The 22891-nt window shown below is 36.1% G+C and overlaps 1 protein-coding gene across 1 annotated transcript in view; it reads right to left on the bottom strand.

Moving 5' to 3' along the window:
• sdt (MAGUK p55 family member stardust) overlaps positions 1 to 22891 on the bottom strand; it is a 182291-nt gene that overhangs the window by 135890 nt on the left and 23510 nt on the right. Inside the window, exons 4-5 of the mRNA XM_073091756.1 lie at positions 19936 to 20069; positions 9516 to 9976 (exon numbers count right to left, since the gene is read on the bottom strand). Coding sequence (XP_072947857.1) covers positions 9516 to 9976; positions 19936 to 20069 — 595 coding nt within the window. The remainder of the gene's footprint in view (positions 1 to 9515; positions 9977 to 19935; positions 20070 to 22891) is intronic.

Raw genomic sequence — 22891 nt, forward strand, 5'->3', positions numbered from 1 at the left:
TGGGAAGTACATAAAAAAACAACCTCTGAAACTTGCTCGTAACTCATTACTCTTGATTACTATACTCGATTGGGAAATAGGTTTTGATGGTGTATAAGTTTTCATGTATGCTGAGATAGTTCAACAACGGAGCATCGTCGCAGACCTACTTGTACTTATAACGGCGAAGTAGGGTTGCTGTTTTAAAGTGTTTGGTGGTAAATTAAGCGTATGGTAAGCTAAATAAAGTTACATAATTTGTAAGGTTACGTCATTTAATTTAATTGATTACTAAACCGTAAAATAATTTTGATTAATAAAAGCTTGGAAAAAGGATTAAAATCCTCGAATTCAGATTTCAATGCTGCCTGGATCTATGAAATTTAAAAAAAATAATTAAAAAAAAATGCCGGGATTCGCGTGAAAATACAGAAGGAAAGGAAGACAGTGGTTCATAGTGGAGATATGCTTTGTTATATTTTAAGTCCAATTAGTTTTATTTATTTACTAATATTGACACTTTAATTGAGATATTGAAGATACTCGTACCTTTACGCATATATGAGAAGTGCTTAGATCTCGCAAGTAGCAACGAAGAAAATATTGCTTACAGGTCAGGTACCATTTAGCAGGTAGGCTTGAATTCATTTGATACTATATTGGAAACTAGTCCTAGAAAGCATATTTCAGACCAACATATAAATAAGTAGATATTATAGCGCGTCAACAAATGATTGTTATTTTGTTCAAGTGCCTAGCCTTTTATGTGAATATTGAAAATGAAAGTATTGGATAGTCAAACAGAGGCTTGGTTTGGTTTGCAGTACCAACACTGAATACCGTTAGTTTCTATGAACCATAAGTAGTGTAGTTATTATACAAAATCATACGTATGCTGTTATTAAACACCTACTATATATCTATGAAAATTACATTTCAATTTATCAATGTTATATCAATATTACATTTAATTCTTATTTATTTGTAAACGTTGATAAAATTTACTAAGTAATTATTAATACAACCAAAGTATATTTTGAAGTTATTTCAACGTTATTCGGTAAAATATGCAGGTTCATAACTACAAGATATAAGTACCTGCGAAACACCAGTATTTAGGCTTCCATACCGTAACGCGTCGGCCGCTTTGTTTACAAAATACCAAGAATTTCCTCTTTCAACAATTCTTAGTCATAGAATTTCAGTTATGTGCCCTACTGGTTATAATAAACGGTCGTAAATAAGAAGTTTAAATTTATAAGCCCATTTATGTTTCTGTTTGCAAATATTAACATTGCCATCTGACGTAACAAAAAGTTATTTGTATTGAAAGTACACAATGCTTATAAATGAACTATATAATTGCTGTTTTTACCATTGTAATGTTTCGCTTATTTTTGAGTACGTGAAGGCTTCATGTTTACCTGTAGAAACCGTTAGCGAGAAATATTCAAAAATACACTCAGTGAAGCGAGTTCAAAGGACGCAGCGAAGCCTGGGACACTGATGCAACAGATACGAGGCCTGTACACAATTTCCTACATTAAAACATTCTGCAACACTCATTAAGAAACTAGGGCCTGGGTATATCAAAATAAATTACTACTAACTGCGTACAGCACGCAATATCAAACAAAACGTTGTCGTCGCACCGCTAACACTTGTGCAAATTGACAACCTGTACGTTACCTCTTGAACAGTTTATAGTGCATCCTGAACCGCCGTCTAGTTTATCACATTACACTTCACACACACAAACACAACACTATAACGTATTTGTAAGTGCACTGGAATCTCTAAACACTAAAAAATCACGCGCGACACGTCCGACCGGCAGGTAAGTTCGAAATATTCTAACGAAAGAAGATCGCGCAACCTTGCGCCCGCGTGGGAAAGGGACGGGAAAAAACGGGTCTCGAGTCGATGCGCGGGCGCAACAGGTGGGGGGATCACAGGTAACAACCACCCCGCGGTATACACGGGGGTTTTTTCTAGTTTGAAGAGCGACAAGTGTCTCGACGAAGCGCGTATAAAGTACTGTATCGGCTGACAGCGGCTACAACACCACCATCACGTACTGGCGTGCTATATCGTACGTACGTGCAAGGCTGAGGTCGCGCTGTCTACACGTCAGCTACACACTATCCTATATGCTGGACGCCATCCAGCTCAATATAGTGTTTAAGAAAATAGGTAATATTCGACCCAATTTCTACAAAATCGTAATATATTAGGAATAAATTGTGTATAATAAAAATAACAACTAATAATTTACAGACTTTAGTGTGCTCTATAACAGCTGTTTTATAAAAAAAATCATTCCGGCTTAGTTCGCAAAATGATAACACTGTAATACAACAATGTAATAGATCGACTTTAGCATCATTCATTTTATTTGGGTCTATTTAATTTCTAGACCGCTAATAATTCTTTAGATACGTATTTAAGGTAAAAGGCTGAAGGAAAACAAAAATATACACCCCGTAAATTTACGTCGACCGGTCCGGCACTGCGTCCGGCATGCCGGCTAGCGTGCGTCCGCGTTTAGCGTTTCAGTAATTTGTACACAACTGCATCCTGAGACGCAAACAGAGGACTATTGTTGGCGGACAGGAATATCTGGTTGGGAACTCGTCGACGTATTGTTTACCCACTTTACGTCATTTCACGTCTCGCTTGCTCCACTGCTTTGTTATTTTACTCCGATATGAAATATTGCGTTGCTAGCGAATTATTGTAAACTATTGTTTTCTTATCAACTTATCAAAGAAAAGGTCAAATATATTTTATACAGCCTTTTAACTATAAATCATTTAATTAATTAATCTGCAATGTTTTTGTATATTTCCAGTTGAATTAATTTTTAAAAAGTAATTACTTTGAAAAATCAGTGGTTCTACTGGTAAGGCCTGGGATTCGAACCTAGGCTATAACTGCTTCCATTAGTAATTAATAATAATAATTGTAGCAAATTGTTGTCAACTTTAAAGTCTTATTTGAGCCGGTTACATGCGTCACATGCTAATGCTATCAAATGAATGGTGAACCACTGGAAAATCCTAGTGAATAATACATAGGTTCCTAATTATCCACGTATTGTTAGATGTAATTAGTAACACGACTCAGCGGGGAAATAAATTACAATACAAACGAATAAAATGTTTATTAAAATAATTGTAATTTGTACGCCAAAGTAATCGGGGCTGAGTGGTGGTTAAGCACCACTCCGTTTTCAAGTAGATGTCGTAAAAGACTAAGCGGTTAATTCTAGGAGATGGATAACAATATCTTTCTGCAAAGCTAGGAACTACAAAAGCTGAAACTGTAGGAACACACTGCTCCTCGATTATTTAAAGGTTCCGATATTCTTAGGAGCGGTAGCAGAAAAAAAGCATGGCGCCTGATGATAAGTACTTCTGCCTATATACACACACATATAAAGTTTCTCTCCTTTTTTTCCGGAACAAAATACCTAAGCAACAATTTTATTGTCTTGTAAACGTGTAAAAACAGTTTCATTTCCCTCTTTTATGTCGCTATCACGAACTCCAGAAAAAAACAGCGCAACACATCATGCATGCATGTAGCTCGCATGCATAACTATGCATATGCGGAGTGCCGTCTATCTGGTAATTGGTTTGCTCCCGACAACGACTGCGGGAATATTAACGAGGTTTTACGGATACAGTGTGCGAGTGTGACTGTATATCGGATGTCCACGTTTTTAAACGCCGGAGGTAATCTCGTTTAAGCTTATCCCATTAACATTCAACTGTTCAGCGAGGATAATAACTTTATGAACTGATACTTACACATTTATCGTGAAAAGTAAGTCTTCGTAGTTCGATTGGTGGCATCACCGTCACATTTATTTCTGCGTGACATCAGAGTCAGTCCTAATGTGTTCTAGTTTGAATCCACAAGAGCAGCAACTCATCTGTGACCGACTTCAAGTATGACTTCATTGGACAATGACCAATAGGCAATGCCCAAATACCAACAAGTATTTATTATCTGAATTTCATAAAATTTCCTAACTCAATCTATTACTGTCCTATTGCTGAGCACGGGTTTGCTCTCAAAAAGAGAAACTTTTAAGGCCACAATTAAAAAAAATAGACCGTTTGCAGATTTGTAGATTTAACAATTTTTACGGTACAAGAAATATTAGCTATAAATGCGAAGTATTTATTATTTAATGTCCTTTTCAAAGCCAGAAATATACATATCCCTCTCATTAATTAATTATTGTAATCTGGAGAATACTCATTAAGGACAGTAAGTTCAAATCCCTAATTCTTTGTACCCTTACGCTGAAAAAGATAAAAAGTACTAAATACGAAAACAGGATGGAAAAATAGGAAAGGGGTCTTTAAAAAACATAGCTACACTATCCAGTAATTGGTTTATTCCCGACCACTGACAACGAGTGTACTGGAATATTAACGAGATTGCCTCTGAATGTGTATAACTTGTTACCATAAAGATTGGCATTCAAAATAGCCGTATTTCCATTTATCTTTTGCCTCTTCTGTTGTAATATGTGAGCGAGATACATACGAGTACAAAAGTGACCGAATGATTTTTTTACTTTAAAAAGAAATTATCAACTCTTCTTTTGTTCCATTCTCAAGTGATTTTTAACCAGCGTTAAGCCGCATCTAGTCTCCTTTCGCTTCTTTCTTTTTCTTTTTCTACTAATCCGCATTGGAGCACTTCTTAGGAACATGACTTACCCACGCTGGACTTCTGAGTTGAAACCGGTTCCTAGCCAAAAAAAAAATGCAGCTGTTTGAATAACAACTATAGGTAGTAAAGGTAAATAAGAAAACTGGCACCTTCGTTGCTATTACTTGTATCTTATAACAGCAGAATGAGCGCTGCTTTTACAATTTTAAAGAATTTTGATAGTTGAGGCATACTATTTGCCTATGGTATGCCTGACTTATCCAATTCTTTCTAGTATTTAATATTTATGTTTGACGTGGAAAATGGGTCGCAGTGCCTACAAAACAGTTCGCCTACATTCCGTTCTCTGAAAAATCTAATGAACTGCACGCGCCTTCATTTTATATTTTAAAAAAGCAATAATGAATGAACATTCTCATAAATGTCGTCTTAACGTCAATGGTGACTTCTGACGCATTTTTACAATTATTTCTGGGTATTTCCTTGTGCGACAGTTCTGAATGAATCCAAACCAAGCGGCTAACAGTATTTACGTCATTTCACGTCCAAATTATGATTTGTTATGAATAATATAATTCACGTAATAATACAGGTAAGTATGCAATTTAAAACTTCTATTTCAATTTCATTCAGTCGTGGATAAGTGGTGTCGCAAATAGACTTGTAATAACTTAATGAGAAGCATAGCTCTCCGTTTGGGTGATTTACTATTTTTTACTAGATACTAAACATTGTCTGTAATTGTGCCCAGAGTTAACTGTATATGTAATTCGTCGCTATATTTTTTGGGACTCTATTATATTCGTAACAACGGTTCATAACGGGTCTACTGCAAACATTATTGTGCTTAAAATTGGAGCTCATGTTTTACCAGGACACATTAAAATTAACACTTAATATAAATTTATCACTTCATTCCTTTGCACTAAAAGAGACAATAGATTTCTAAATATTTAATCTTTTGTCAATACTAATAGACATCATTATAGTATATATACTTAAAAGTAAAGTTATAATTTTGAATAGGTGTTCTGTTCGAAATTATTACTCCTTTACTAATACTACTTAATATTTAATAACCCGTACAATGTAACTAGTACGTAAGAGAGTTAACATTATTTTCCATAATTACTAGCTGACCCGTTTTTAAGTGTTAAGGGTGAACAATCCTTATCACTTTCCGTCTTACTTAGCCGATTCTCAGACCTACTGAATGCGTATGTAAAATTTGGTGAAAATCGGTAATGCCGTTTCGGAGGAGTACGGTAACTAACATTGTGACGCGAGAATTTTATATATAAGATTTTATTTCTTTTCTGAAAAATATATTGTAAAAACAATAGTCAGAGTAATAAACAAAAGAGGAGCTTAACAAAAGCACCTCGTTATTGAACATATTGAAGGACATTACTCACTTGTGCTATTGAGAGCGGATAAGCGATAAGCGACTAAATCTTATCAGTTAAGTCTAAAGTTATTTCCTTTCTTGTTTATGTACACTTTATATTGATATCGAGAGAGCAAGTCGGGTAAAAGGGTGATTTGACGTGGTAAGGGAGATATTTGGCACATATTTAGAGCGTTCCAACTTATTTTTTGAGGGAAGAGTTCTGGAGTGAAGACCTAGGACTGGACACAGAAATGTTAAGCGACAGCCCTTGCGCTGGACGGGCGACAAAGCTAAAGTAGCGGGTAAAAGTTGGACAACCAAAGCCCAAAACCAAAAAAAGTGGCGAATGGTTGAGACAGAAGAAGAAGAACATATTTTTCAAGAGCAGCAGGTGGTAACGCATCCGTGACTGATCTCATACCTCAGGGATGATAAATTTGGTGTACATGAACGGCAGTAGCCACTTACCACCAGGTGGACTGGTTACTCGTTTGCTACTTCATATTAATTAAAAAAAAAAAACACAGGAATCACTTTTCCTATAATAAGTAAAGGACAATTTATTTCAATCCATCGTTTAACCCACAATAGTGACTCAAGTACCTAATGAAGATAAAAAATAAACACAAGTGGTAAAGACAATTCTTGTGCAAACATTGGCTCGTGCTGTTATTTTGTTACATGACGCACACACCAAAATTAAATATTACACACACATTGCACTAACACGACGGTAATTAATCCTTTGCTAACATTTTAATTCAGTATATAATGAATACCGTACACAAGGTATAACTTGATTCGCTAAAGATTGTATTTTAAAATAGTAGGTACTCCTATTTTCGTCTCGATTGATCGCTATAATGTGTAAGTAAGAAACATATACATAAGATGCCATTTTGGTTTACAACCCTTATTGAAACAAATTATAGGTATGTCATATGCTTAAAATTCAGATCACATTTTTGTCTTAAGAAAATATGCTACAGTACGAGCAGGTGCGTATAATTCACAAATTAATGAGTAATTAATATGAAATACTACTTTTTGCCTGCGACTTCGTATGGAGGGCATATTGACACGTAATGGATACAACTGACCATGACCTAAAAACTGACGAATTTTCATTCAAACTTTCTTCCCCTACTTTACCCCTTTAGGGGATGAATTTCCGAAAAAAATATTTTTTATAAGTGGGCAGCGGTGCAGCCACTTACCATCAGATGAATTGTATACATCTTTGCGGCTTTATTTTATTGAAATCTCAACTTGATTACTAATTTTGAACCTACTACCCTTCCGAAATCAGGAATTACATTTAGCTGTTAATCTGTAAAGCAGTTATAGCTGTAACGATTGTAAAGTTTACACCTAAACCTACTACATATTAACTTGTATGAATCATTCATCATTGTACTCGTACGTTTTCCAAAATTGGCTGACATGCGATACTGTGATGACATAATGATTTTGATTGATGTATAATAACAATGACATTTAAATTTATGTTAAAGTCAGCGTAATGATATTTGACTTTGCACATAACTTAATGTTTGAATTGATATTAGAAGTAGAAGGTAGATAAAAGGAGGTAAACACATTATGGTTCCACCTCGGGGGTACCACCTCCGCACCTACATATACCTACATATACGTTTTGGTGGAAGGTTGTGTATGCAGACTTAGATATGTGGCAAACATCAAACTCCTCAGTTATGGAAAGACATTTATGACAGGCTTTAGGTAGAACCCCCGTTTTATATTGAGTTCGTCAAAAATATCTATATCTATCTATAATCTACTTCACAAATAGCTTGTAACTTCAACCAGTTTAACGAGGTTTACCACCAATGGGTCTTTATCGAATGCCTCGTGTAGGTCTCCATAAGTTCCTAACCACACCATTCAAACCAGTACATAGCACCGCTTCACATTATTGTTAAAATGCAGAAAAGATGCGTCAACACGTTCACAAAGGGTTCTACCACCAATATAGCTAAAGAAAAGTGCAAATGCCTACATAACCCTTGACAATCGTGTTCCTCGTTACTTTCTAAGGTCATCTCTTCGCGGCAACTCAATCAGTCAACCAATTTAGCCAAGGTTGGCGCAAATCGACATTTTATTCTGTGCGTAACTAGCGTCGACTATTGTGAGAACTTTAATTGTTGTTTGTTATTTGGGTAAGCGTTTAAAAATAATTATGCGCTCTGTATCTATCTTAAGATCAATTGAACTAATAATAATTATTTCGTTAAACACTTGAGTTTAAGTCTCTGTAAATAGTAGACTATCAGAGGGAAAAATTTGCAATCTAACATCTTCAAGGTTTAACTCAAAAGACAAGTTAACTATTTTACCGATGTGAAGTGAAATGTTTTTAGAAAATAATATGAATCTATTCAGTAAAAATAGACATAAAAGTGAATTGAAAAAATTTATGAAGACATCCTGTGCTGGGCTAAAATCCTGTTTTAAGTCCATCTGATTCTTAATAAAAATTATATGTCTATAAGTACAGTAGATATAAGAATCCCTAATCAAATCTTTCATAAGCACTCCTACAATATTAACCGGTTCTGCGCCTAGGAAATAATCATGCACAGTATGACTAAGTTATGAAGTGAAAATAATACAAATTCATAGTAGGTACTAAAATTTGCGAGAACCTACTATTTTAATTTAAAACACTGATAAACACAAAATCTCTATTGAATGCAGTATGCTCTGAACATCCACACCACTTAATTTCCATAAAATCGTTTTTTCTCCCCCCAGAGAGCAGTTACAAACCCCCCCGTTACAAAGTTGGCCAGCGAACGTTAGTGTTATCAAACCTAACTGTAATTGGTTTGTGAGCTGCATTCATTAATAATTGGTAGCTACGACCATTCCAAAATTCTGGGTCAAATATGTTTTGTGAAACTCAAAAAACTGTAACGGATTCGATCCGTTATCACGCATGGCCTTAGAATTGATTGAACGCTCTGTTTTAAATTTCATTTTATAAATTCGAAATGAAACGCTTTAGAACAGTGAGACAATATACAAACACCTTTTAAATAGTATTTCGTTCTACAGCCACATGATCAAATTCAAATCAGTTTATGCAAATCTCCAATCATGAGTCAAGTTAATATCGTATCACAGGTTTGTATCATTTTTTGTTACTGCTTTTTTAAAATATGGAATTCAAATTAGTGTAGTTACATGAATATCTAAGTCCATATTTTACTATTTTCCACTGGTAACTTTTTAACTATTCTTTTCTATATTTTTTCAGTCCTTGGAGTAATAATGTCTCTATTCTTTACTTTTGATACACATGACTTGAAACTTAAAATTTAATGACAATAACTTCGTACTACTATTCTATATTATAAAAGTAGTGTCATTCAAGAGGGGCATTCTGCGCTACGTTACTTTAAATTAATTAAATCTACGGTCTACTACTCACCCCTTTTCTCCTGGTCCTAATTTGTTATTCTCGACGATGGCGGTAGTCCTGATTCTGTGGTCGGGCTGCTCTCCCAGCAACTTCTCACACCGTCCGTTGTTCAAATGCTCCCTAGCAACATTGTACGCTTCACTTTTATCTTTATCACTAGTCACTTCACTTTCATTCACTTCACATTCCACTTTAACTTTAACACTTTTCTCACTCGAATCCTTCTCGTGTTTCTCTGGTTCCACTTTTTCTTCTTTCACTTCCACTTCTTTCTTTTTTTCAATTCCGTTCGCTATCACCGGTGCTGGCTTTGCTTGTAATGATTTTGGTTGTGATTTCGGTGAAGATATCGTGGGTTTGCTCTCTATAGCACCATTTTCGTTTATCGACGTCACGTAGACTGAAGAGTTCGCTATGTAGCCGTTCAGCTCCTGTCGGTTCTCTGGCGGTACCCGTTTCTTTTTGTTTAGCTAGAAAGAAATAAGAAATATGAGTTTTTAATCTTCACTATAAACTAATTTTACTGATAGTTTATTGCCATTTTCAGCATAGCACTATATAGACAGGATTTTGCTGATTAGTAATCTATCTATTGATTTAAGTAAAAGTTAAAAACGAAAAATTAAAAATAAACTATTGTTTCCTATTACCCACAAATCAAAACCACGCATTTATAAAGTAAAATGAACCAAACAATACACAAAACGTTTGAATCGGAATCTTCCACAGTACCTATGCTATGCACAATATCTTAAATCATACGTGCATCAACAATAGCTCATTTGAGAGAACAATCAGCAAGCGCATTGTTGCCCGATAGCTGCCTGTTGAGATAAATCTCTAGTGTGCCTCAATTTTACCTTTTATATTGCCTAGTAAATTGCTCCCCATAACTACAGTAAACAATAAACTGTAAATACCATAGAGGATTAAATTGTAGGTCTTAGTACCTAACATAAGCAGCAGCCTATAATATGACACAAATTATTATAGAACCTCTGGATTTCTATCGGGGTAATTAAATTCTGATGATGTGTCTTACCGATTATATGAGTATTACCAATTAATTATCACTTCTATTACAGAGAAGTACGAGTAAAACAAACTAAGGAAATCTACAAGTGAAGACTTTTTTTTTAAAGTCTAATGTCTACCAATTCGCACTTGGCTAGCGCGATGAACTGTGACCTTAACCCGTCTCGCTCCTGAAAGGGTGCTCAGAAATGGTACAGTAATGGGTTGACGACGAAACATAACATTAATAACCCGTGTCATTTTAACTAATTCAAATAGGTGTTGGATGATGATTGCATCTGGTGTTGAAATTTTAAATACTTAGTAACTTACTGTAAGTACTTTTAATTAAATTTCAAGTACCTTAATTAAATAAATTGAAGTTTGAGGTACTTCATGGTACATTTTTATCCTTGAGTCTTAAACCTTATACTAACGGCTTGGATAAATTTATTCCATCTGCTGATGTCATTGTGGTCAACGTTTGTGCCATGCGCGTGAGTGTCTGACGATAGGCAATCGTACATACGATAGTTGTGTACAATTGTACATATGATGGACGATTTACAATAACATATCCTATATTAAATTGGTTCGTAGAAGCTTTTTATGTTATAGTAGTTACAATTGTGCATGTAGACCATCTTTGTAAGTGGTAAGTAGTAAGTCTGTTATTATATTATAGGGTATTTACGTAATATGTGGCCAATTAATTACCTTAAATACAACCAAAATATCCATTTATTACAACTTTACTACCGCCCATGGACATCTGTAATCAATCCCACACAGAGTTGTTATCCTCAGTTACAGATTCTATGCTCACCCTAAGGTCTAAATTGAACGGCGCTTAACACTGCTGTCTTTTGATAAACACGTGTCGATGGTGCCTCTGGTCAAAAACACGAAGGATTTAAAGCTTAACTCTAGCCAAATTAAGATATTTTTTATTTATAATACTGGCAAAGTGGCAAACGAAAGATCTATATCCAACCTAAGATAAGGTTAGTTTTCTAATGAAGCGTTGTGCTACTCTGACAACTAAGATGGAGCACCTCGATTAATTCTACGTCTCTATTGCCATACCCTACAGTACACAGCAGCGCTTTATCATTGGTGGTGATGCCAACGTAGTCGAACCCAAAAGGGTTATTCAACCTTCAAGTTACAGATTTCGATCGACGAAAATAATTTCTCTCAGACGCACGGTCGTTTACTGTTTTAATTCCATAAAAAATGTCTTCCCCTCGCTTACACATCACGTATCCATGAAAAAGTCACAAACACTCATAATTTAAAAGCTCAGAATAATCCGCATGTTAATGAGCGCTCGGGACGTGTTCCGTAAATTCCGTACCATTTACACGAGAGTATTCCGGATCCGGTCGCCTTCATAAATCAACCAACACGAGCGCGGAGCCCGTAACTTTCGTGAATTTTTTAATGGATTGACACACGGCCTCGCCGTTTTAATTTTACAAAACCTCTGGAGGATCCGAATGAGAGCAACAAGTGGGCCGGCGCGATAATTGTTGCATGCTCAAAACTCGGTGGGAATTTTATTTTACAAGGACTTTGGAGCGCAGGCACCTTTGGTATAAAATGACATGGTTTCAAATTTTGGTAAGTGGCTTTTGTTAAATCGATCTAAACGTTGAAATGGATACAATTAAAATTTATTTTAAATTGTGATTAAGGATATTAAAATAAATCAACGGTGGTAAAACCATTCACGGTTCATTAAAACCACTGTCACAACTAGGTACTTCTTTAACTCTTTATTAACATTGTCAACCGGCATTCTGTGATATGATTTAAAAGATGGAATAAGAAAGATACTACAGAAGGTATTTAAACTTGATTGAGGTATGCATTGCTCGCCTTCAAGATTTTCAGGGGTAGCAACGCCGCTGACGCCGACCTCAGGACTTCAGTGACTACAAAAGGCATTCAAAATTAATTAAGCTATGCATTGCTATCCATGAAGATTTTCAGGACAGATGCATTTGAGACCGACCTCGGATAGGCTTAAATACTATTTCCGATTGATGGCCACTACCAGATGAATTAGCCAATACCAATTCAATTTAATAAACTGATTTTATGTCTAAGATACAGTGGAGCGTCGATTATCCGAACGTCGCTCAACCGAACGACCGCTTATCCGAACATAGTACGCGCGGTTCAATGCCCCCACCTCTCACCACCGCCCGCCCGCGCGTCAGTTTTCGCACACTTGTCGCGACTTGTTCACTTCGTTATTGTACGTCCTAGTAACTGCTAGTCGATAAACAAAATTTTTCGTTAAAAGTTAAAAGCGTGGAATAAAGTTTTGGATATAGAGGGAGATCCTCAAATTGGATGTGTAAATGAGAAACACGAAGATGTATCTGAAATGATAGATATGCTAAAAAATCTCGATTGCCACGAATGTGATGAAGAACAGGTTCAAGAATGGATGGATATCGACGATGAAGATCCCGGGTACCAAATTATGCAGGATAGCAAAATTTTAGACCTCATGACTAATAAGGATGACGCCACCACTAGCACCACATCAACTGCAAGTTCAGATAATGAAGATGAAAACATAGTTAGTGCTTCTGAAGCGTTTACTTGCTTAGATATTGCCTTGCGCTGGTTTGAAACACAGGCCGAGAGCGACCAGTATCAAATATCTGTTCTCAAAAAAGTACGTGATCTAGCGTGTCATAAGCGGGTAGGCTTGCTTCGGCAGACGAAGATTCAAGATTTTTTTAAGCGTTAATTTTAATTAGTAAACACTAGTTTGACTACAAGATTGTCTGCACTTTTTTTTGTTTATTTCCTATTTGTCATTAAAGATATTCATAAATGTAAATTATATGGTTTTCATTTAACTGTACGTAAATTTGTATGACTGAATCAATATATATGTACATTAGTTCGATTATCCGAAAATACCGGTTTTCCGAACACCCACGTCCCCCAATTAGTTCGGATAATCGACGCTCTACTGTATATTAAATTCCTTTTCGTAAATAAAAAATCCCAAAATTTAAAACCCTGTCACTTCAGCTCCAAAGGTGCAAGCTCTATAGTGCACTATTTTTCTCTGTAAATGTTTTCGAGGAGCGATCGTTTGGAGTGCCTCTTACTTTGCAGTTTTTATAATTTATTTCAGACGGTTTTTAGTGGCGCTGCTTTTGACACGTTTTGATTTTAGCCTTTGAATATTATTTTAGGGTTCCATACACAAAGAGCAAAAACGGAACGCTGACCGTCCGTTTGTCTTGAACCGTAAAATATAAAGACTTGCATTGTTTTCAGAGTATATATAATGTTGGATATAACGACAAATACTAAAAATAAGAAGCTCGAAAATAAATGGTGATCACCATACAATAAATCGCTTTCCTCTTTTTCACTTTAACTATTCAACCGTAAAAGTTAGACAGTCCAAATATCCACAAAACATTTACTTCTATGACTACTACTATAATACTACAAATAAAATTAATAAAATTTAGTCGTACTGAACCGTCTGCGTGCGAATTTGACTCGCACTCGACCAATTATTCTATTTATCGAGCGCCAAACGAACTTTCACTTCAAACTTCAATGTCACGTGCAATTAAATTAAAATGTTGTTTTTTGCGCTCCATTGACACCAAATTAAATGTGAGGAATATGTTATCTTTTGATATGAACAAGGTCTTGTAAATTTTGGGTTACTATAGACGGTGGTAGAACCCTTTGTGGTTCGACTAGATGTGGCGGTGCACCTATTTCTGCCTCGTAACAGCAGCGTTAAGCGCTGCTGTGTTCTGGTTTGACGGGTGTGGTAAGGGAGACATACTTTTCCGAGGTGTTCCAACTTAGTCCTAAGAGGTAGCGGCGTATCTGTAGCTGACCTTAAGTAGGAATATCTAATCTTATCTGGGATTGATTACATGGGTAATCAATCCAATCCACTAACCATCAGATGGACTGTATGCTCGTCTGCTACTCCCATATATATAAAAACTAGCAGAACCCGCGGCTTCGCTCGCGTAAGAAATATGATATGACATACAAATAACTGTAATTGTAAATTTGTACCTTTAACAATTTTAACGATAAAGTAACATTAATAAAAAGTTTTTTTATTAATTAAATATTAATACCTTTTTTCGTTAATGTTATACCTAAATTGGTCAAGCTTTCATCAGAAACATACATTTAAACTCTAATAAGTGGACTGTAATGAAACTTCTTTAAAATATAAGTAACATGTAAGATACAATAATAATTATTTACAATATTCCATAGGAACCGTCCATGTTATTCTCCGACCTATAAAGTACCTAACCACTATGGAAAAATCATAACGATCCATAAGATATACTTGGGGACCGTATGGTAACGGTTAGGTGCTAACCGTATGGCAAATTATAAACGCACTAAAACCCCCTCTCACAACTTTTGGAGTTCAGCTTAAGGTATGCAGCCTTACATACAGAGGTTCTTTCTAGGGTCGCTGGCTGAGCGATAAGAGCTCCCATTCTTACCCCTAAAAGTCCCCCTTTAGTCTCTTACGTCAGGCAAGGGATACTGTAGCCCTATTCTAGCCCAAAATTTTTATCCAAGGTCAATGTGTCTACCACATCACCATCTCTAATCCACGTATAACCACAACCATACCTCACGGCAGGGACAAAATATCAGCAAGCAGTGTATCCAAAGTGATTACGATGTAGTCAGGATACCAAAATATGGTACATATGAATAAAAATACGCATGTTAAAATAATTGTGCTTACGTGTGAATTAGTATTTGAAATTTCATGTTTCTAACTTTGAACCTAAAAGATTCCCGTATAAGGACATTAGCGAGTCTGATTTTGATTTAACTTATTTCTAATGTTGTGCAAACCTGTAATTTAAGTGCATAGTTTAAAACTTTTTCTAATCGTCATATTAATATTAGATTCATATTATGTACTTAGTTGGTATGCCTAATTACATAAATAAATAAATAATACTTATAACACTTATTTTACCTCCTAGTGGAATTTCAAATATTTCATCAGAAAAATTCTGAAAGCTAATGTTCAACAACACCAGCGATCGTCAACCCGTGATCCATGGGTGGCGTGAGGCCCGCGGGTCTGCGCGTTACTAAAAATCTGCTGTTCTGCACTTCAGCACGCGTATTACATGTTAAAAATATGTTACGATTGCCCGTGGAATATCGCCCTACACAAATCTTTTCTGCACTGATTCTGAAAAATGCTGAAACAGGTGTCTAAACAGAAAGGCATACTGCATACACCCTTTTATAGCCGTCTTAAGGGTTGATCTAAAAAAAAGTGACTCAGATACTTCATTGTGTACAGTGGTAATTTTCATAGTGCTTCCTTCAAAATTAACGGATTTTTAAATAAAATTTCATCCCCTATTAAACGACCTTAAGGGTTGATTTTACAAAAATTGTGAAATAGGTGTCCTATTATTTTAAATCAGACAGCCGAATACCAAATTACATAGACTTTGCTGCAAAATCTGCGAACTTCTAAACGAAGTTTCTACCCCTATTTTACCCTCTTAAGGGTAGGTTTTCCATAAATGGTATTAAAAAAGTTCTATCATTCCGTACCAGAAAGCCAAATGCAATTTTTTACAGTCCTTGCTCCCAAATGAACGTATTTTAAAATAAAATTCCATCCACTATTATACGACCTAGAGGGTTGATATTCCATAAACGGTGAAAAACGTGTCCTATTATTTTCAATCTGAAAGCCAAATACCAATTTTCATAGACTGCTTCAAAATCTGCGGACTTCTAAACGAAGTTTCTACCCCTATTTTACCCTCTTAAGGGTAGTTTTTCTATAAATGGTGTTAAAAAAGTTCTATTATTTCCAACCAGAAAGCCAAATGCAAGTTTTTACTGTCCCTGCTTCCAAATTAACGGAGTTTGAAATAAAACTCCAACCCCCATTTAACAACCCTAAGGGATGATTTTCCAAAAACAATGAAATAGGTATTTAATTATTTTCTATAGAAAAGCCAAATACCGATTTTCGTATAGTTTACATCAAAACTGGGGGACTATCATACAAACTTACCAACCTTATTTAACCTACATAAGGGTTGATTTTCCATAAATGGTAGAATTAAAATACCACTATATCTAACCAGTAAGGCAATGGCTAACTTTCGTAGCGCTGGCTATCACATTGGCAAAATTTAAAATAAACTGCCAACCCTTATTTTATCAACTTAAGGGTTGATTTTCCAAAAATTGTGAAATAGGTATTTAATTATTTTGTATCGAAAACCCAAATACCGATTTTTATAGAGTTTACATCAAAACTGGGGGACTATCATACAAACTTACAACCCTTATTTAACCCACATAAGGGTTGATTTTCCAAAAACGGTAGAATTAAAATACCACTATATCGAACCAGTAAGGCAATGGCTAATTTTCGTAGCGCTGGCTACCACATTGGCAAATTTTAAAATAAACTGTCAACCCTTATTTTACCAACTTAAGGGTTGATTTTCCAAAAAATGTGAAATATGTATTTAATTATTTTGTATCTAAAACCCAAATACCGATTTTCATAGAGTTTACATCAAAACTGGGGGACTTTCATACAAACTTACAACCCTTATTTGACCCACATAGGGGTTGATTTTCCAAAAACAGTAGAACTGAAGTTCTTTTATATCTAACCAGTAAAGCAATGGCTAACTTTCATAGTGCTAGCTTTCAAAATGGCAAAATTGAAAATAAGCTGTCAACCCCTATTTAACCACCTTTAGGGATGATTTTGGAAAACCCTTAGATTAGATTTTTATAACTTTAAATCAGAAAGCTAAATACCAATTTTCATCCAGTTTGCATTAAAACTGACGGACTTGCATATTAACTTTAAACCCCTATTTAACCCCCTTAACGGTGGAATATCTTAAAATCCGTTCTTAGTGCGCATCTACATTATAAAATGAAGCTATATTCCAAATTTCATGATTCGAGCTTCAGTAGTTTAGCCAAAACCTTGATTAATACGTTTTGAACGTGAGTATCTTTTTGCTTTTATATATATAGATACTTAGTTCAGATAAATGTAATGTTAACGTTAACATTCACAAAAAAACACGCAACACAGATATCTAATCTCATATTTTAATTGTTAAATATCTAGCCTAGCCTAGCTACAATTGAACGGGAAACGCTACGTGGCTAACCATTTTGGTGACCGTTGCGCTACGCTGTATGAAAATATATAATATATGATTCCACTACATTTTAAGAGTTGAAAGTCGGTCTCTCAATCGGGTGATCCTAGGTTCAAACCCAGTCACGCACAGCTGATTTTTCAAAGCTGTGTGCCTATTAAAAACGAATTATCACATAACGGCGAATGAAAACATCGTGAGGATCTACTTGCCTGAGGATTCTTTGAAAAAAAACCCTTTCTCTCTGTTAGAAGAGCCAGTAGTAGGATAGTAATGGTCTGACGACGACAATTTTTACGCCATTATATTAACTAAGGGTCATTCCCTTTCTTATCAACAGAAACTCCGCAGTGTAATCATAGAATACACTTACCTACCAAGTACCACCTAAGTCAGAACGTTTCGCTTCACAACACCCATATAATTTAACAACAAATTAATTCACGCTCCACTTAATACAGTAACACAAAGTACAAACTCGGGCTGCTTTTGACTGCGAAACCCTTTAGCTCAAAGCTGAAATCGTATGAAATCGCGTAATGCAAGGGGGATGAGCGCAGTACCACCCGAATGGAAATAACGAAGCTGTGGAAGGGGGTGGAGTTTGCACCCTTAGGTGCCGGCGGCGGTTCGCGAAAACTCTACGGTTTGCTTCAATTTTGTGATTTAATGTAACTCTGTTTAATGTTTCACTGCTTGGTGATCTTGTCAAATTGGGCAGATTTAGATAATTAAAAGGACGAGTATGGTTCGGGGAGACGCCCTCTGATGTGACGGATTCCAATGGGAAATAGTTTCTGTGTTTCGGTGAAAGGATGTGGATTGGATGCTGGCTGACTCTTTTTTTACTTTTCTGATGGTAAGTGGCTACTGCCTCCCATGGACATCTAAACCCTTATTCTAAATGGAGTTGGTTACAAATATCCATGACTAATGACCATTGGATAGTATGATTGTTTGCTAATACAATATATTTTTTCTATCACACTACCTACTCTTATGCAGATTGATGAAGGTAGGTTCGGTTTTTAAAACATTCGTAAAATGAAATGTATAATGAATAATATAAATAGTTAAAATCGCTCTACTGATCCGCTACCTCCTTTACTTTAGACGCTAGGAACTTGAGAGAACAGAACTTCGCCCTGTGTGGCTGACAAACAATACTCCACAGCCTGATATAATACCAACTATAGATGCAATGGATAAACACTGCCTGTAAAGGACAAGCTACGAGTAGATCTAAGAATTTACTAGTCTTAAGGTACCTATAGTAATACTATAAGCATTTTATTAATTATGTGTCTAGTACTTACGCATTTCCAGTTCTTTTTTTTTTTATGAAATTGTGCAAACGAATATTGCAATGCTATAATAAATCCAAATTCTACTTCTATCTGACATCGATCACACAGCGTAGTTAGCTAAAGACTAAATAAAAACCGTAATGACTAATTTAAGAGACTTCGTGCACGTATTTGCTTTTCCTTACCTTCAAACGTGAGTGTTGTATTATTGCAGTTCTAATGGTTCTATTACCTTAAATATACCTTATAGAGTCACTGTCACTACGAACATCTATAAGGCTACTTACTGCTGATAGGTGTGCTGTACCCTTACCAGGAGTTTTTACGTTTCGACAAATATAACTGTTTTGGTATTTGTTTACGTATTTGCCAATACAAATTCCAATCAGCGCCCCTAGCGGATTGTGTCCGAACTAGGAAATCATATGGGCCAATACGTAAACAAATACCAAAACAGTCATATTTGTCGAAACGTAAAAACTCCTGGTAAGGGTACTGATCTTTGTACAACGAAAAAAAAGCAATCCTATTAGAGGATTTAACACACATTCAAAGTTTAGATACCTCGCAAATTCGGATAAAAAACCGAATTAATAATTTACTATCATAACCAAGGTGCCAACACACACCAACGTGCCAGCACACCTATTTCTGTCTTACATCAGTGTTAAATCCTGCTGTGTTCTGGCTTGAAGAGTATGGTAAGGGAGACATACTTTTTCCGAGACTCCCCAGTTCAATATTTAGGGGTAGCGGTGATTCTGTGGTAGATCACTGGAAAGAATTTAATCTTACAGATGTCCATGGGCGGCAATAACTTTTTACCATCAAATAGACTGCATGCTCGTCTACTATTCCTATACAAGAAACCAAGGGCTTACTAACCCTTTCAACACTTACCTCTACAGAGAGTTTGGACATGTCAACCGGTGTGATCCGCTTGAGGGCCGAGAGCCGCTGCAGCCGCTGCCGGGCCTGCTCCTCCACGGCGATGAGGAAGGCATCCTGCACGATGTTGTGCCCGATGTCTGATACTGGAACAACATGTTACTGTTATTTTGGTGGTAGGACCTAATGACCAGATGGAGATGGCTTAAAGCAGCGATGGACGGTAGGAACACAAGACATGGATTCATTGGAATGTCGCCAATTTGGAGCGATAGATTTAAGCTGATACTCCCTTATGCAGTTATTACAAGGTTCACTTATTAAATATCTTATGAAATAGGTGAAAAAAGAACTATGAGATAAATAATCAAATTTTAAATAACTCATAACTCCTATATAAAAATTACCAAATCTATCTCGCAAAACTGCAATGAAACGATATTTTCATCTTATTACAAATAAGTAAACATTTTTTACTTATACATGCTTACTCTTAACTGTTTATAACATTTTGTAAATATACTTTACATAAAATAAAAAAGTATCTAAACATATTGATAGTCTTTTACAAAAATATTTAAAAAAATTGGTTCACCAACTCAACCGTTACAAGCGGAAAGTTATGCCATGTTATTTAAGACTTAGATAAAAACACAAATAGATACAACCTGTAAACATATTTATTATTTTTCCCACGTCTTTCAGCGATAATGAGGCAAGGAACATTTCTTGGAAATGCCAAATGTTATGTCAGGGGGCGAGAAGGTGGGTGGAAATCGTGTTTAGAGATTTTGACGCGATATTAATACCTATAACAATCACAATGGAGACACAATTACCTATAAATATCGGGCGCCATAAAGAACCATAAAACTATAAAGAACCATGGAAATTTAAAATACATGTTACCCCGCTAAGTCATTAGCTAGAGCCTATGGCTAGAGCCTTTACTTTTAGCGGGCTCCACCTGATACTATGTGATCTACCTATAACTGTAAGATATTTTACCTTTTTACACCTGAAGAGTATTAATTTTCCGTGTTTAAAACCTACCCAATGAAAATAGATCATCTCCTGTAAATATTTTTTTATTTATCTGCTTAAAAGTAGGTAGGTACTATGACGGTACAAATAGATCCTTATACTATGGTAATATTTTACAATTACACAGTAGGTTCATTTCTTGGTCCCTGTAGTTCCGGGACTAGAATAGGGCTACGGTATCTCCTGCCTGTCGTAAGAGGCGACTAAAAGGGGGCTTCCGGGGTTGCGGGCGGCAAGAGTGGGAGCTCGAACCGCACGGCCAGCGGCCCCGGGAAGGACGACGGTATGTGTGGTCGCATACCGTCGTATACACCAGATGGTGTGGCGAGCGTCAAGCTCACCTGGGCGGAGCCCGACGGGGCAACGCGCTTAGAGGACTCCGGTTGCGTTCCTTTGGAGATCCCGGAGCCCTCAACGCAGCGCAGAGGACGGCCACCGGGGGGGTTTTAGTGCGGTAAAAATCCCACATAACTCGGCGTCGCTCCCACGTTGTCGGGTACCTTTTGAAGGTTTCCCCCTCGACAAAAAAAAAGGTTCATTTCTTGAGATTATTCCTTGTAAACTCAAGTAGAATTTATAATATTAAAACGCTTTCTACACTCACAGCCCCACACTAGGATTCCCTGTATCGTGAGGGCTATGGACACACACAGAGACAAATACACAAACACCCAGACCCAGAAACAGAAATCTAAATTCATCATTTAGAAATCTGTCTGGCCGGCGATCGAACCCGGGACACTCTGCGCGTCAGACCGACATGGTGACCGCTCCGCCACGCGGGTCGTCAACAACAACAACAACAATTAATACATGTTAAAGTATTAATATCAACTGTATTAACGATAGGTACCTACAGTCACTCCACGTGTCCTAATAGTTAAAGCGATTTATTCGCTACATAGCTATAGTTAACACACATCTAAACCCACGTTATAATTCATATTCAATCAACGCTCTTGCATTCTTAACCAAGTATGACTCAAGAGGAGAATTCCTTCCTATCTGCAGCTTAACACCATAGCTTAAGGTTGAAAATAGTCTCCCAACAGATAAGATATTCAGAACAGAAACATCGTATAATTATAGATAATGCAAGAGACTATTGTCTTTATGTGTTCGGAATAATGACTGGAATGGCGTGTGCGTTTGCAATTAACGGGCTACACGTTGGCGTGCTAGGGATGTTCGGGGTACGAAACGGGATCTGAATTACGATAGGGATTTATAAAGCAGAGGAATAAAAAAAACATTATTTTGACTTATTTGTTGGCTGATTCGATTAATTAAATTGTAGCTAGTGGTAAGCCTAAAGATTTGAAAGAAGGTTTCTGAGAGCAACGACAGTCTCCTCACTCTTATTACTTAATTAATATTGTTTGTTGCAATAAAGCACCTATTAAGGCAATCATTGCTCTATCTTTTGTTTAAATTACTTAGATTGTTCGTTAAGATAAAGGATCATAAAAAAATAATAACATAAAAATATTAAAATTTGCTCGCACAAATCACCGAATCATTTGACACTTGAAAGATACTACAATTTCGCGTACATTTTTAGTTATTAGATATTTTCACTGATTATTAGTACTTGAGTATAACAAATAATGTAGAGAAACAATACCAATATAATTTATCTAGATATAATTGGCCAATCCGAAACTTTCGGATATTTTCGAATATCCCATTGTTTCGTTACAGCTATAGAACTCCAGAACATCCCTACTGTGCAGGTATTGCGACGCCCTCTGTTGAATACACAATCATTAAGGGCTCTACACACGAGCCCTTATATGAATAGTCACTTGATGTTACTGGCTGGAAAATGTATTGCTTTTTGTTAATTTCACGTTTTGTGAAGGGTCATTTATTTTAATGCCTCGCAAAATTAAATGAACAGTACATTTGTAATTTGCGATTATCG

Source organism: Epargyreus clarus, unplaced genomic scaffold (assembly GCF_041222505.1).
Source record: "Epargyreus clarus isolate Ecla_fem2 unplaced genomic scaffold, WU_Ecla_fem_2.2 ptg000001l, whole genome shotgun sequence".
Classification (NCBI taxonomy): Eukaryota; Metazoa; Arthropoda; class Insecta; order Lepidoptera; family Hesperiidae; genus Epargyreus; species Epargyreus clarus.